General features: G+C 40.2%; 1 protein-coding gene and 1 long non-coding RNA gene across 3 annotated transcripts in view; both read right to left on the reverse strand.

Moving 5' to 3' along the window:
• FGF12 (fibroblast growth factor 12) overlaps positions 1-14778 on the reverse strand; it is a 504413-nt gene extending 489635 nt beyond the window's left edge. The window contains exons 1-2 of one of the 2 annotated variants that reach the window (XM_028504768.2): positions 14657-14778; positions 14353-14495 (exon numbers count right to left, since the gene is read on the reverse strand). In XM_028504768.2, the coding sequence (XP_028360569.1) occupies positions 14353-14365 (13 nt within the window). In that variant the 5' untranslated portion in view covers positions 14366-14495; positions 14657-14778. Of the gene's footprint in view, positions 1-14352; positions 14526-14656 lie in introns of both variants that reach the window. The other variant, XM_028504769.2, reaches the window with a different exon arrangement.
• LOC118498839 lies at positions 10-11476 on the reverse strand. The gene is made up of 2 exons (XR_004901317.1): positions 2007-11476; positions 10-1799 (listed from the first exon to the last, which is right to left on the reverse strand). It is a non-coding gene; the product is annotated as an uncharacterized LOC118498839 (long non-coding RNA).
• Positions 14779-15612: the final 834 nt, after the last annotated feature.

The raw sequence follows: 15612 nt of genomic DNA on the forward strand, positions 1-15612 counted from the left end.
TTTTTAAAATAATCTGTGTATCTGAATGTCTTGAGACGACGCTCACACCACTGGCAGAGACTTGGAGTTAATAATGAAAAGTATGTAGAAAGCTGAGCAAACAAAACAACAAGATAACTATCAACCACAGAAAAAAACAAAATCTTAAGAGGAAAGCAAAAATAATCATAGTTTAACTTGGCTTAGTCATAAAAAGTACCTACCTAGTTAAAATAATGTAATGACTGCATGCTGACAAAAAATAAAATAAAGCTAAACACTGTAAGCGCCCTGGGAAGACAGTGGGATGGAAAGGAAGCCTGCCGTGGTGAGAACCGGAATACGAGAGAGAGAGAGGCGAAAACTCCATTTTCCAAGGTGGGGCGTGAAAAATGGAGGTAAGAAGGGGAGAGGCAGTAAGAAGAGAATATTGTTTAGAACATGGAGGTAAAAATCAAAAAGAATTGAAAGTGTTTATCTCTGGAAAGAAAAAACGTTGAAAAAGGACACGGAACTTTGATAATACACTTTCTATGTGACAAAAATAACATGTCAAAAAAGAAAAAGGAAAGGAGCCAACCACCTCAAATTTTATTCATGAGGAATTGTCTTTGCACCTGTCTTGCTCCAGAAACATTTCTGAGACCTGATTTGACGGTCAGTTGAGAACAAAGGAGGTTGTTCAGAGAAAAGACAAAGCTGTCCTGGCCATCTGTCTAACTGCTCCTTATGGTTATTAGATGAAAATCATCTGCTGACCTTCATTTAAAAATCTTCTCCATAAATCTTTCACCAGCCAGGCCCAGGCCGTCTCTACACAAGGTGGTGCTCTAGATTGTAACCATTGATTCAGGCGGTCCAGTTGACAATGTCTTGCTGGAACAGTTTCAAGACTTGATCCCAAAACAATGTCTTTGTGAGGTTACTGTATTTTACAGCTCTATGTTCAGTTACCACTAAAAGCTCAGAATGGAAAGTATTATGCTTGGAATTCATTTAAACAGTTAAGTAAACCTGAATCCCACAGACTCAGCAAAAGCCTGTGGCTATGATTTTGTACCAAAGGTCATAAGGGCAGTTTTGAGATACTTAACTGATCGCTACATTTCCCTGAGTGCTTAATATATGCCGGGCAGTGTGGTAAGCATTTTAATGTATTATCTCACTTAATCTTCAAAACAACTCTATGAATAGAGACTAGTGTTATCTCCATTATATAGATGAAAAAAATCTAGGATTAAGGACATCAGTAACCTTGCCCAATATCCTCAGCTAGAAATAGACAGACAAAAAATCAAAACCAGAATTTGGTTCAGAAACTGCTATTTTTAATTTTTCTATGTTCTCTAAAGAAAAAGAGCCAGGACATCAAAACATATCATTGAAAGAGTGATGGTAAAGTCGAATCAAATTTATTTCGTACATGGGTTTTCATTTACTTAAATACAGAAGAGGGACCTTCACATAAATAGTTACAACAACCATGTGTATTAGTACTTGTATAGTTTTGCCTTTCATTATAATTCTGAGACTTGATAATAATGTACTGATCTTCAGGGAGCAATTTTTGAGACAAACACATTTCAAAAAGAGTCTTTGGACCTTTTCCCTAAAATGCCAATCAAGTGTTAATGTAAAAATTTGGGGGAACTGAGAGCCAGAAGTGACCAGAAATGAAATGCACTGGTCCATTAAGGAAAGGGCGTGTGTCAGCAGCAAGGTTGGCAGGTCACCTGATGAAACTCGGGACCACACCCTCTGGCCATGGCAGTGAGCTCCAGACATGCCTTGCTTCCTATAGCCGACATTTTGTTAAAAACCTAGGCAATCAGTCCTGGCTGGTGTAGCTCAATGGATTGAGCATGGGCTGCGAACCAAAGTGTCGCAGGTTCCATTCCCAGTCAGGGCACGTGCCTGGGTTGCAGGCCATGGCCCCCAGCAACCACACATTGATGTTTCTCTCTCTCTCTTTCTCCCTCCTTCCCTCTCTAAAACAAATAATAATAATAAAATAAAAATACAAAAACCTAGGCAATCATGGAAGATTTGCAAGAAGAATTGCATTCTAAAAACTCTGAAAAACTAATTTGTACAAGACAATTATGTTAGTTAATATTTTGTAAATCTAGTTTATCACCCGCACTGTATAATTTGTAATGGGTCTCCCCAATTCCCCCCCCAGTTTTTCTTTGATGATTTATTATCCACTGTACCCTGTCCTCCACCCTATCTGCTTCATGAGGGCAGGTTCTTTACCTTGTCACTGCCCTATTCAGCACCGAGAACAGTGGGCAGCAGAACAAATACGGGTTAGATGAATGAATTAGCCAATCCTTTATTTTTTCCTAGTTGCTTAATATATATATATATATTAAGAACTCTTTTACCTTTGCTTATACTATGCTATCAGCCTGGGATACTTTTCCAATGGCTCAGTCCCATCCTTTCTGCAAACCGGGCTCAAATGCCCACTCCTTTTTTCTGTATTCCCACAGATTATACATCTATAACTGGTATAACAGTAGAGGATATAAACCTTGTCTCACCCATTGGCTCCTGGCCTACAACACCTATCTTCAGATATCCACGAAGAAGATATGACAGTAAATGTAAAATTTAATCTAAATTTTCACATGCACTGCCAGCTGTCAGCTTTTCCTAGGCTTTTATCTTCCAAAACTAATCTGTGAGGTCTGCATGAGGTCAGAAATTATATCACTTTTCATGTTGAGTCCCACTGACAAGCAATGTGCGTGGTGCAGATAAATGGGTAAATGCATATATCCAAACATGGATCATTCCTTAATTAACTAACCAGTGTGGTTGTGGGCAATGCTAGGTGACTTTCTAGATATAATCTTGTTTATGCTCTTGTAAGCTGTGGGTTTCCCTCACCTCATAAAAATGCTACCCCATGATCCCTTATTCTGACATTCCCCAATAATCAGCAAAAGATACATGAATGTCTCGATGGAATATCCAAGTACAACAGAACCTTGGACTAGATTGTCTGCACTCGTGGTTCTCTAAATGTGATCCCTAGGCTTGCAGCATCAGAAGCCCTGGGAACTTGTTAGAAATGCAAATGCCTGGGCCCACCCCAGGCCCACTGAACTAGAAAGTATGGCAGCAAGACCCAGAAAAATGTGTGCCAGTGAGCCTGTGGGTTATCATGGTGCACACTTAGGTCAGAAAACCCCTGACTGGGCACCCTGGGCAGAAGGCTGTCCTCGCTATTCTGACATGAACTGTGGAACGTTTCCTAGACTCACCAACAGTATTAACAACCCTATCGCAAGAGTCATATTTTCTCTTCTGAAGGAACTGGATTTCATTTGAGGCCAGATAATGGGAACAAATTAGTAAAATTCTGATCAAGGAGATCAGTAGATGAACTAATTGATGTTACTACTCTAATTTTCATAATGTGACAAACCAGTATGTCTTTAAAAACTATCATTTTAAGCAGTGTCCCATGGCATCCTGGTAGTTGCAACAGAGAAAAATGAGTGAACTGGAAGCAGGAATGATGAAGGCGTAAATGAGTGAGAACAGCAAAGGTGAGCAGTCCGTAGTAGATGGAATGTGAAGGAATGAAACCAGTTCTGACCAATCACAGCTGTGTCAAAGGAGGGAGGGGGGGAAATGGTAGGGAAGGGAAGGAATATGGTAGCTAGGGTAAACAAGGGCGCAGGTTGCAGTATCGGGTAGGAATACTTCCATGCATCAGGAATTTCTCACGTGGTGGTGCAAAAGAGACAAATCATTGCATCTAGCTCTATGCAAAAGGGCTACCGTCATGGTGGGGAGTTTAAGGCAAGAACCCAGCCACACAGAAGGAATAGAAGTCATAGGCCTAAAGGTCAGATAATAAGCACCAAAGCAGAAGCTGTTGTGAGTATTGATCTTATGTTTGGTTCTTCTTATAGATTCTCTTTATTTGTCCCACTAAACTTGAAAGACCCATTGTATAAATGAGGATGTAAAGATACAGACATATCTTACACAAGTCATAGGGATTAACAAGTTGCTAGTCATGCATGTGATTTCAAGTTTTGTAATCTTTCTGACATTCAAATGAGCTTCCCAGATAGGCAGAACAGCTATTCAAGGTGAGCTGAGAAAAGGAAATTGCAACTCCATGCTCACTTAAGCCCCAGGGTTTGGAACTGACCTAAGGCACTGGAGAGCAGCAAGCTTTCTCAAACCCACCTGAGAGCAGGGAGGAGCTGCTAATGTCTCCCCAAGCCTGGCTTTCATTGACCCAGGGTTTGGGGGACACTGAGCCTGCAGAAACCAAGCGTTCTGAAGGTTAATTAAGTGGAAAACAAATTTTAAATATATGTAAGTAGCTATCTTAGTTCTCAGTAACTAAATGACTTACCAGACTTGAAAAAAGTATACCTTAGACGGTTGCTAGTGGTTTTAAGCTCACAGACTCTGAATCCAGACTGCCATTTACTAGCTGTGTGGTCTGGGCAAGTTACTTAATGTCTCTATGCCTGGGTTTTCCACTCCCTGAAATAGGAATAACAATACTGACTGTTTCACTGGATTGTTATAAGGGTTAAATGAGTCAATATTTATAAAGCACAGTGTTTTGTGCATAGTAGAAGATACATAAGCATTATTTCAAAAGACTCAGGTATCTCCTCCAGGGTCCTTTCAGTGTTTCATATGAGGAAACCATGACATGAAGCATGAAGAGATTTGCTTGGGTTCTCTTTAAGTAGATCGATTTAAGCATTTATGACTGCATCTGATATCTAGTGTACTATGCTTTATTAAAAACTATAATAAACTATTGATGAAAGATTTGAAAAAGGAAAAGAATTCACTCACAATCCAATCACCATTACCTAAATATTGTCATGTCTTGCATATTACCATCTATTCTTTGTTCGTGAACACAAAAACTTCACATGATTGCAATCAATACATACACTCACATCACCGTTTCTGTAATTATCATCAAAACCACAAGTATTTCCAATTGTAACTCATGCTCATAAAGATGTTAATAGTTGTTAAATAGTTTACCCCATCACTGAGTTTTATGTTTTTGCACAATCCAGAAATTCATCTTATCAACCATAAAACTCTTATACTTTGGATAATTTTCATCTGGAAATCAAAAAAAATATTTCCCCTATCTAAAATGATGAGTAGCCAGTCAAACGTCAAAAGATGTGATTATTGGTTTTTAAATTGCTTGAAGACAATGAGGGATTGAGTGCAATTACCTTGAATAATACATTGCTAATGATTGAGAACTGTCAAATATCCTTTCTATAATGTTAGTAAAACACTAGGCTCTTGAACTCTTAGCATTATTCCGTTTGTCTTTTCCTTTTGTAGTGGGTTCATGCTGGTTAGGGTTGGGAAGGAAGAGAAAACTATATTCACCAAATCAACTTTACATATGACTAATGTATAAATAAACTAATCTTAATTTTAAAGAAGATATGTGTGAGGGTAAAAAAAAAGTTACAAAAACATAATGTACAATCTGCTGAGCAAAAATGCCACTGAGTTAGCCAAAGAAATAGGAGGGACTGAGGCGCCAACCAAAAACCCTTACGAACAATCCACTGCAGGTTCTATATCAACATATCACAAATGCAGGTCCTTACAATTGCAGGGTCGAAAAGAATCTTGCCTCTAGTCACCCTTGTTTCACAAATGAAGAACCAATGGCAGAGAAAGGACGTGACCGATTTAATCTCACACATGTGCTGGGGCAGAACTCAGGATTCAAATCCAACTTCCCAGGCCCCCAAGCCAGGGTCTTCTCCAAAAGGCCCTGCAGTCACACATCGGTTCAGACATATATGGGCCTCTACTGTGGTCACAGTCAAGGATCCATGAACAGCCAAAGAGCAATTTCCCCCCAGTTGTAGTGCTTTCTCACTTGGAACCAAATTAATTGTTTGACCCAGCCCCCTTGCTTGACCCCACTATGGACCCAACAACCTTAGTCACATAACTCATAGCATTAAAAAGCCAGCTCAAACCTACAGTGGGTACTTAACAATTAATGCGGTGATTATACCCACCCTGTTTTACTTTCTATAGGCATCAAGTCTAAAGAGGAGCAAGTAAAGGAAAAATACAGTTTCTTTGTAATAAGAAAGTAGAAGTCAATAAGCAAATAGAGTTTTAAAAAAACAGCTTGGGATACTAAGCTCCAGAGAGGAGAAAGAAGAGAGTTTTCCCCCAGACTCCACCACTGAATAGAAGGACTAGAACCTGAGCCTCAGTTTTCTAGTGTGTTGTCTCTTATTAGTTTTATTTCATCAGAGCATACACTGTGTTTTCTATGCCTCACTGAATCACCCCAGTATACACTCCCATAATCCCACCAGCATGCACACCCTAGTTTGAAAGTTTGGCTTTAGAGAATCTAACACGTAGTCTATATTCAATAAATGCTTCTTATTAAATAAAGCAATCAACTACCTGTTTTAAAATTGCTTTGACTGCTTCCTTTGCCATGGTATTATTGAGGGTTTGCTATATTTGCATGCACTATCAGTTTGCTTTTTAGGATGATGTTGATGCAAAGTCCCTAAATAAAACATACCCTTGTCATCTCATTTTCAATTATCTGTATGCTTGCAAATAAAGTGACATTTACAGGGAAACCTTTCTTCTGACACATATATTTCTCCCTGAAGTTACAGAAGAGAGAAAGAAGTAAACCAAATGCAAATTTAAATTGTGCTGGAAACGTTGGAAATATTTTGAAGTGAAAGAAGAGCCTTTGGAGAACACTGCTAAATAATCTGATTTTAAACCATCCAGATTATAACAATAAGAGTGATCACATGATAAATCCTGTGCAATTCTGTCATTTGTGGGCCTGGAAGCCCAACAACCAAGACTAAGGGCTAAGATATCCCGACATTTTTTTGCAGTCACACGTATCTAGATTTTCAGTTTCCAAAAGCTGAGAATGCATTTCCTAACTTGCCTGGTGTTGAGGCTCATTCACCCCCTTTGAATGTTAGCCGTGTTGGAGGGTTTGATAAAACTTGTTTCACACCAGTGACAAGTGTAGGGATGGATGGGACAGGGAGAGAGGGACCCTCGGCAGGTTGGCACTGCTGCTGCTTCCTGCCTGCTGGTTAAGGGAATGCTTGATGTGTTTAGTCATCTTCTGAATGGCCTCTGAAAGCTTCTGGATTCTTTTTCCTGCAGTCTAGTCCCTTTGGGCTGCTTCACAGGCTTATGGCCAGTCCACAAAGAGAAGAGAAACAAAACCCTAACCACAGAATAACAGCTTCCTTTTACTTCTTTCACAGAGTTTAAAGCCCTGCTTTCAATGATCTGTCCTCTCTGACTCCTGGCAGTAGGTTTAGTTTCAGGTAAAATGCAAGGCAGTTTGTGCTAAGGAAAGAAAGACAATGTCTGTGGAGAGACAACAGGTGTCCTTTGGCACTTTGCCAAGGCACCATCCGTGGCACCGAAGCCCCAAACTGCCACAGTCTGCCTGGGTGGGAGTCCTACACTCCCAGAGACCAGGAGACAGAGACTGTTCCAAAAGTAACTGAAAAGATGGGCAAACTAAAATTAGAACTATAGACATAGATCCTGGAAAAAATCCCACCATGCTCTGCATGCAAGGATGCTAATAAGGAGATGAGCATGAAGACGTTACGGAAACAATGTGTCATCTTAGCCTCAGACACTCCCCATGTCTATTTTCTGTCCCCAGCCTGTAGTACAGAAATTAGGTCTCTCTTCTTCATGTACACTTTTTTAACACTAAAGAGGACGATAATCAAAGTCAAAGCCCAGGCAGCAAGAGTCCTGCTGTGCTCCTCATAAGACACACAGGTACATGCTATAGTTTCACATTAACCACCCTGTAGCTCACCTATTGATCTGTGATTGAGAATGCATGACCTCAGCACCTGAGGTGCTTCTTAAACACCTGGGTCCAGGGTACCATGGGGTACCCCACGATCCTGCTGTGCACTTCTGATTGAGAATCTCTGTTCGGCCAGATTTTACAGTCTGTGTTTAAACCCACCCCAGGTATAATACTTGACCTAATATCTCTCCATCCCCAACCCAACAAGATGTTATATAACTGCCTCAAAACTAAGCCTGAGCACCATAGAAACAAATTCGGATGTTCTAGGACTTACTGTAAATAAGTAAGCTCGAAAGAAATCCCTTTTGGTAAATTAAAGCTTTTGCGGAAGTCAGTGGAGAGGATTTGTTGAGTGTCTATGCAGGATGCTTGCTGCTAAAACCACAAAGATGGCAAAGGACCAGTTCTCCCCTCCAGGATCTCACCGTCTAGTAAAAGGACAAACACAGCCAATCCCAATGAAATACTCATTCTAAAGAGCTCTAAATGCTTCACTGGGATGAGTTTAATTCATACTCATGGTATGGGGCCTGAGGTGGGTAGGATAATTTTTATTTTACAGAGAGGCAAATTTAAGATGAGTCGCCTAAGTTAACTTAGTCTTTGTGAGTCTCTGTTTTGTTACCTATAAAATAAAATGTCTAACTGCAGGGTTTTAAGGGAAATGACATAATAGAGGCCCTTTGAAAAATACAAAGTGCTCACGAGTGTTATTTATGGCTCTTAATACATGAAAAAATCAGGAAACCAAATATTACCAAATCCAATAGACCATTAGTGGCCATTTAATTGGCACAAAAACCATGCCTAGGAGGGTTAGTACTTCAGAAGCTTAAAGGTAGAAAAGGGCAGGGATAAGAGAACAACAGAAAATAACTAACTGGCCACCTCCAGACTCATTACTAATGCTAACAAGCCTTGCAACAGCCACCTAACTCAGACAATAGATTACTGGCTAGGAATCTAGTCAACCGGAACAGCTTTTAGAGCAGATATTTAGCATGAGTTCAAATGTTCTCCCACACAACAATTTTGTTTAAAAAACCCAAAGAGGGAACAAAAGATAGGCATTATTGCTGTGGAATGTTAAGTGCCTCTGTGGTGGTCATTAAATACTACATGATTTTATATTCCAGCCTGCTGGGTAACCAACTCACACTCTGAAGGACAAATGACATACAATGGTAGACATACATAAGAGGCATACAATGTTCAAAATCTGCAGCTCTTGAGCTGGCTCGTGTGTCCCTAGAATGTAAACTCCTAGAAGGCAAGCCAGTGCACTATTTATACCTCTATCCCCTGCATTTAACAATGTGCCCACAATGATGTGGCAACTCAGTAAATATACTGAATTAAATAAAATGAACTTCCTGTAATATTTAAGAATCTTGAGATTTAGAGAGTTAGAATGATTTGTCTAAACGGTGTAACACCGTTAAAGCTGGGGTATGAACAGGAATCTCCTATGTCCAATGCCTATTCTATTTTACTGCATTATATTATACTTATACCACCATGATCAACTCTGTGTTTTGGTTGTTGTTTTTAACCACAAAGTAGTTTTTCTTAAAATCACTTCCCAGTTCCTTAAATGAGTTACTACGTAAACATGTTCTTTCTCTCCCGTAGGGTAAACCATCCAGATTTCAGGGAAATTACTTTTCTATACATTAAATGTATTAGTTGATGGCCCTGGCTGGACTCCAGTGGATGGTGTGAAACCCAGAACAGGGTTGAATCTTCATTGGAAACACATATGCAGTTCTCTGTAGAGAAAGCTGGTCGCGTTACTGACTTCTATGCTCTGGAATCAAATCGATGTTTCTGTAGCTCTCCTGCCAGCCAAACTTATCTTCCCTCTCCTAATTTACAGTCTCCTGCTACACAAACATGGCATAGTAAACTAATGAAAGCTGTTCAATCGGAGCCCCTAGAGTACCCATTTACAAAGGAACATGAAAATGTTTTATCTGAGGCAGGCTCATGGGTAGCTGCAAGAATGTTATTCACACAATACAGTCAATCTATTAGTGGAGATATGAGAGTGAAATCTTTAAGATCAGAGATTACATCTCAGTTTTCTGTTCTCTGAACTAAGCACACTGGGAATATAGCAGGTGCTCAATAAATATTTGTTTAAATAAGGAGCACAAAAATCATAATGCTGATTGTAAGAAATGGAGTATATAAGGGACAAATCAGTACTTAGGTCATATCAAGTATGCCAATAAAATATGGATTAGATGTGGGGAGGTCAGGGGAGACTTTATGGAGTAAGGGCCACATCAAACAAATCTCAGGAGAGCTGAACAGAGACACATGACAATGGGCACAGGGCAAAACTATATCCACTCTGTTAAGATGCGCCTTGATTAGGAAGCCTCCTGTCGCACCACCTGACATGCAAGGGTGCCTGTCAGGACACTGTCAGGAGCTCGAAGGGGACCTAGAAAATAAGTGTTCAAAGATAATCAGGGGTTTAAAGTAAACGGCTTGAAGAAGAGCAGAGAGGCTATTTAAAAGTGGGTTTGAACACTACATAATTTTATTAACCAATGTTGCCCCAAGAAATTCAATAAAATATTTTAATAAGTGAGTTTGTTTTCTAATCTAACCATGGGGCTGTCTATTTTTTTTTATCATTTCCATTCTGTCCAAAAGCAACAAGAAGATCTATATCATAAATAAATATCCAGGAGCTTCCATATTGATTAGTTAGATTCTATCAAATCTCTACTGAGGTGCCTGAAATGATGTCATTCTCAGATATAATCCATTCCCCAAGATCTAGACCAGTGCTTCTTAAATTGTAATGCATATATAAATGACCAGCGTATCTTGATGAACTGCAGTTTTGATTCAGCAACTGCAGGGTGGGGCCTGAGACTCTGCATGTCTAACAAGTTCCCAAGTCATGTTAATGCTGCCTCAATGCTGCTCTCAATGCGGTCTGTGGAGCACACCTTGAGCAGTAAGGGGCTAGACCAGTGGTTAACTCTAGCTCTCCATTAGCATCAGCTGGGGAGCTTTTCTCAAAATACCGATGCCAGGCTCCACTCCAGAACCAATTAAACTAGGATGACTAGAAATATGGCCTAAGCATCTTTACACTTCAAAAGCTCTATGGGTGTTTCTAATATGCCAGCCTGATGATGAGAGCACAGCTGGACCAAAAAAACCCAAAACTGTAATAAGCAGTCAGGAGAGGGAAAAAAGAGGAGAAAGAGAGAAATGATTGATAGGTGATGACTGATAGATAGAAGATAGACAGATAGATAGATAGAACAAATCTTTTTCCTCACTCTACATCAATGCTTCTCAAACTTTAATGTGTATACAAATTACCTGGGAATTTTGCTAAATTAAGATTCTGACTCAGTAGTCCTGGAGTACAAGAACAAGATTCTGCATTTGAAAAAGCTAGCTTTCAAACAACATTTTGATTATCAAGAGCCTAAATCAGTGGTTCCCAAACACTGCTGAACCTGGGATCTTTTAAAACCACCTATACCACCCCTATTGGTGTGGCTCAGCGGATTGAGTGCCGGCCTGCAAACCAAAGGGTCACTGGTTCAATTCCCAATCAGAGCACATACCAGGGTTGCAGGCCAGGTCCCCAGTAGAGGGCATAAGAAGCAACCAGACATTGATGTTTCTCTCCCTCTCTCTCTCCCTCCATTCCCCTCTCTCTAAAAATAAGTAAATAAAAATCTTTTGAAACTACCTAGATGTCTTCCACCCCAACATTCTGAGGCAATTGGTATGAGGTGTAACCTAGGTGTGAAGATAGTCAGAATGCAAGCCAGATGATTCTAGTGGGCAACAAAGTTTGTGAACCACTGCAAGGCCCAAATTCTGCCAAAGCTGTTCAGACTGTGAACCAACTACCCCAAATCTGTGAAGCAATATTAATTGCCCTGGTTCATAAAGATCACTGAAATTAGATGGTGACTTGATTGCTAGGTCAATTGATTTATTTTCCTCTCTTCTTTATGCTGGATGACAGGAAGTGATGCAAAGCAATAAGTAAGGAAGCAAAAGAAAATTGATCTTATTTGTGAATAACTGAAGATCAACTTTCTGGAGACTCTGGACCAAAGCTCTGAGAAAGGTTTTCAAATGCTGGAGGTAACGTGAAGTTTGTCATATGCCAGTGACAGGGTTCAAGATTAATTGGGCCATCAGATTTGGGGGCGGGGGGAATTCTTGAACCCTCACCTGGCTTATGCCATAATACTCTTTGAATCTATCTTAAAAGAGTTTCCAGTAGAAAAAAAATGATTATATGTACTTACATTTGGGAAGGTTTTCCTAGAAATAGATTTGAATCTGTTGGGGAAAGAACTTTGTACACAGGGGCATAAAGTCTAAAAAATGTGCCAGTTTGAATAAGATACAGATACACACCTCTTAATATACTCTGTATTTCTTCTATAATAAAAATTTTAAGTTAGCTACAACTTTTAGCTGTGCCATTTGCACCAACTTAGGAAATAAGTCCAGAATGTCAAAAGTTAGTCATTCTTTCTGAGATCACTATCTGGCTAATTCAGCTCTGTAAAAGAAGTCTGAGAACTAACTTGCATAAAGACTTTCATCAAGTCTTATACATCAGGCAATTACGGTACTTCTGCAAAATTACCACAATATTGGCTTGGGGCAAAATTCTTCATGGCCTTTCAGTCAGTGCTGCGGTTCATGTCAATATCACTGTTACCTGGACGGCAAAGAAGTTTTGGCCTGATTCTCCTCCGACATATTTCTCAGATTCTTTTTCCCTTCCAAACTCCCAAGACCAGCAGAATATCTAGAACTCTGCTGCTGTCAAATTGAGATATAAACTACCTGGAACTTAGAGTGACATGTAATATATTTCCTGGGCAAGGAAGGGAAATAAAAATTTATTACTAAGAGATACATCCCCTTTATGATGGATCAGAAATTAGTACATAAACTGGAGGCCAAAATGTTACCAAGAATCCTTGCCAAAAAAAAAGTTAATAACCAAATAGCAGATGTCATCTAAGCACACAAAAAAACTGTTTTATAGTAGAATGATACTCTATCATTAATTTTATGTTCTAGAAATACTTAACTGGAAGACCTCTATGACCTAAGAAGTTTCTCATTTTTAAATGGATTCTACAATAAAGTTAATAAATATATGCCTCATTATATTTATAGACAAAGATTTCCCCACGTACATTGTTGTTAGTCATGGAAATGCCCATCAGTGAATCATAAGAATAATTTGCCTAAACTGAAAATTGCCATTTAGTCTGAATCCATGTCAATTCAGTTCTTTTCATACTGTCTGTAAATGCTTACCTAGGCTCAAATAGTTAACTCTACTAATTAAATACTTAAAACACTTAAAATACTTAGAAAATATACCGGCTACCATTCAATACGCTAGCTTTATTAATCAGCCCAGAAATAGGTAACCCACCACCATTCCCTGATCCAGAGCACATTAGCACAATGACTGACATTCCTGGTTTAAAAATAAAACCTTGTTTCAAATATAGCTTCTCAAGTGCTGGGTAATGAATATAGTTTCATAAAAGTTGACATCATTTCTTCTTATTTTACCAAAATTAAGTACATCCAATATTCCTACTAGGCATCTGACTACATCGCTCAAGGCTCTTGCAACCAGGTGGGCGTTTTAAGGAGGCGGCAGGGGAGGAAGAGGAGACCTGCATCTACGGAGTTAAACTCAAAGGATATCCAACCTTACAATTTTAATAACCGTTTTGCTTATGTGTATTAAATATGCCTTCAGAAGTTGAATTCCACAGCTCATTTCCCAGTTGGTATGTGTACATCATACAGAATTGCTTAGGAGGAGAATATTAATATATACATGTCCACAACTAGTAAATGCATCATGCTTGGGAGTGAAGCAGTACTCCTGATACACTGTTCTTCTTGGAGGTCAGTTCTAACGCACACCATTTCAAATAGACCCAATTTCTCTGCTGATATATATTGAAAATGCAGTAGGATGTGATCATACACACCCAGAAATACCATCTTTGTGGGGTGGGGGTGGAGGTATCCAAACATTTTTTATAGCAATGCATTATTGGATATCGGATACAAACATGACTGTCAGCAATCCTAAAGCAAATGAGTTATATTTATTTGAACCCATCCATTCCACAGAAGAGAAATTGTTTTATCAACACATCTCTCCTCCCCCACCATCTAGGGACTCTCCCCCACCCAAGAAAGAAAAAATAAATAAAAACAACTCATCACACTTCACTAAGCAACTGATGGAGTATTAAACAGTGTCTTCAAGCTGAGGGAGTTAAAAAAGAAGTGGTCCTCCTGCCAGGATTCCCGGGTGCTGCAACGGACATAGCATCTCCTCCTATCGACCTAATACGATGTTCGCTCCCCAAGCACTGCAGTCCCCTCGCTGAGGACTGCCCTGGCCACACGCGCATGCAGCGGGAAGTCCCCCGATGGGGACAGCTACATACCTTTGCTCTCCATTTCGGTCCCTTTCGAGTGCTGGGAAGTTCAGTGGAAGTTGGACGGAAGATGTGGGCCCGCTTCAGATTCCCAAATCTGGGAAGCCAATGTGATGATTTCGCCCGTACTTCCTTCCTTCCCCTCAGGCTTCCTGAAAGATGGGATTTCTTAAACCTTGAAGCTGCAATCAGCCACCAAAGGACAGTTAGCAGCAGCAGCAGCAGATTGCCTCAAAGGGGGATATATTGCGAAGCACATCTGGCATTGAAATGCATGCACGGTGCCCGCTCAGATTTTTTTTTTTTTTTTTACCTGGGTTTGGGAGCGGCAAGCAGGAGCTGTCCTCGGATCTTGGTGCTGCAGGTGTAGTGACAGATCATCCCACTTTGCTCTCTGGATGTACGATTTGCCTGGGCACTGGCACGCATGCGCAGGACGTCCTCCTCCCCTTTTCACCGCCTCCTGCTCCCCGCCCCCTTCATTTCTCTCCCCAATACGGTCCCCAGTTATCCTAGCTGAGGAGCTGTAGCGTTTTGTCACAGGGAAGCGCTGCTAAAAATAAACGCCGGACTGGATTTTCTTTTGCGAACCAGAAAATGGATTGGATTAAGATTGTGCTTTAGTCCCATACAATTTTCCAGTGTGGATTTCAGAAGCCTTAAAGGAAACGATGGGCCCGGAGCTGGGTACAGTTTTATTCCGAAGGCAGAAGTGAGGGAAGGAAGAGAAGGAGATTTACGAGTCTTATTTAATGGTCATAATTTAGGTTTCTCTCCTCGCTACTGCAGTAACTTTCCAGGTGTACTATTCCCCTTCGAGGACCCACTTCCCCAACTGGCTTCATATGTCTTTTTGCATTCCCGTATTTGTTGTGTTTTTCGGGGATGAGATTGGAGTAGCTCTGGAGCTAGCCAAGGTCAATATTCTCCCACTTCTTTGCTGCTCAGACTTGAATTTCCTTGCCTTCCTGAGATTCCCATTGCCTCTACCACAAAACTTCAATGACTAGGCTCCAAGGCTTGGAAAGTTCTCCAAACACCGTCACTGAGGACATTTTGGGGTCCTCTTTTTAGCTTTTTTCCAATATTCTACCAAGAAGTAGAGTCTCCAAAAGCGGGGAGACAGCTTATTGATGTTAAGTTCTTTAAAACTGTATACATGAGCGTTTTATGAAGATGCAGAAGAAGAGTGTTTTCTTGTGTATAAGGCTCTAGGGAAAGACATAAAACCAAAAATTCTGTGAAGTACCACTTTCATAAGAGAATATT

Source organism: Phyllostomus discolor, chromosome 2 (genome assembly GCF_004126475.2).
Source record: "Phyllostomus discolor isolate MPI-MPIP mPhyDis1 chromosome 2, mPhyDis1.pri.v3, whole genome shotgun sequence".
In the NCBI taxonomy this organism is placed as follows: domain Eukaryota; kingdom Metazoa; phylum Chordata; class Mammalia; order Chiroptera; family Phyllostomidae; genus Phyllostomus; species Phyllostomus discolor.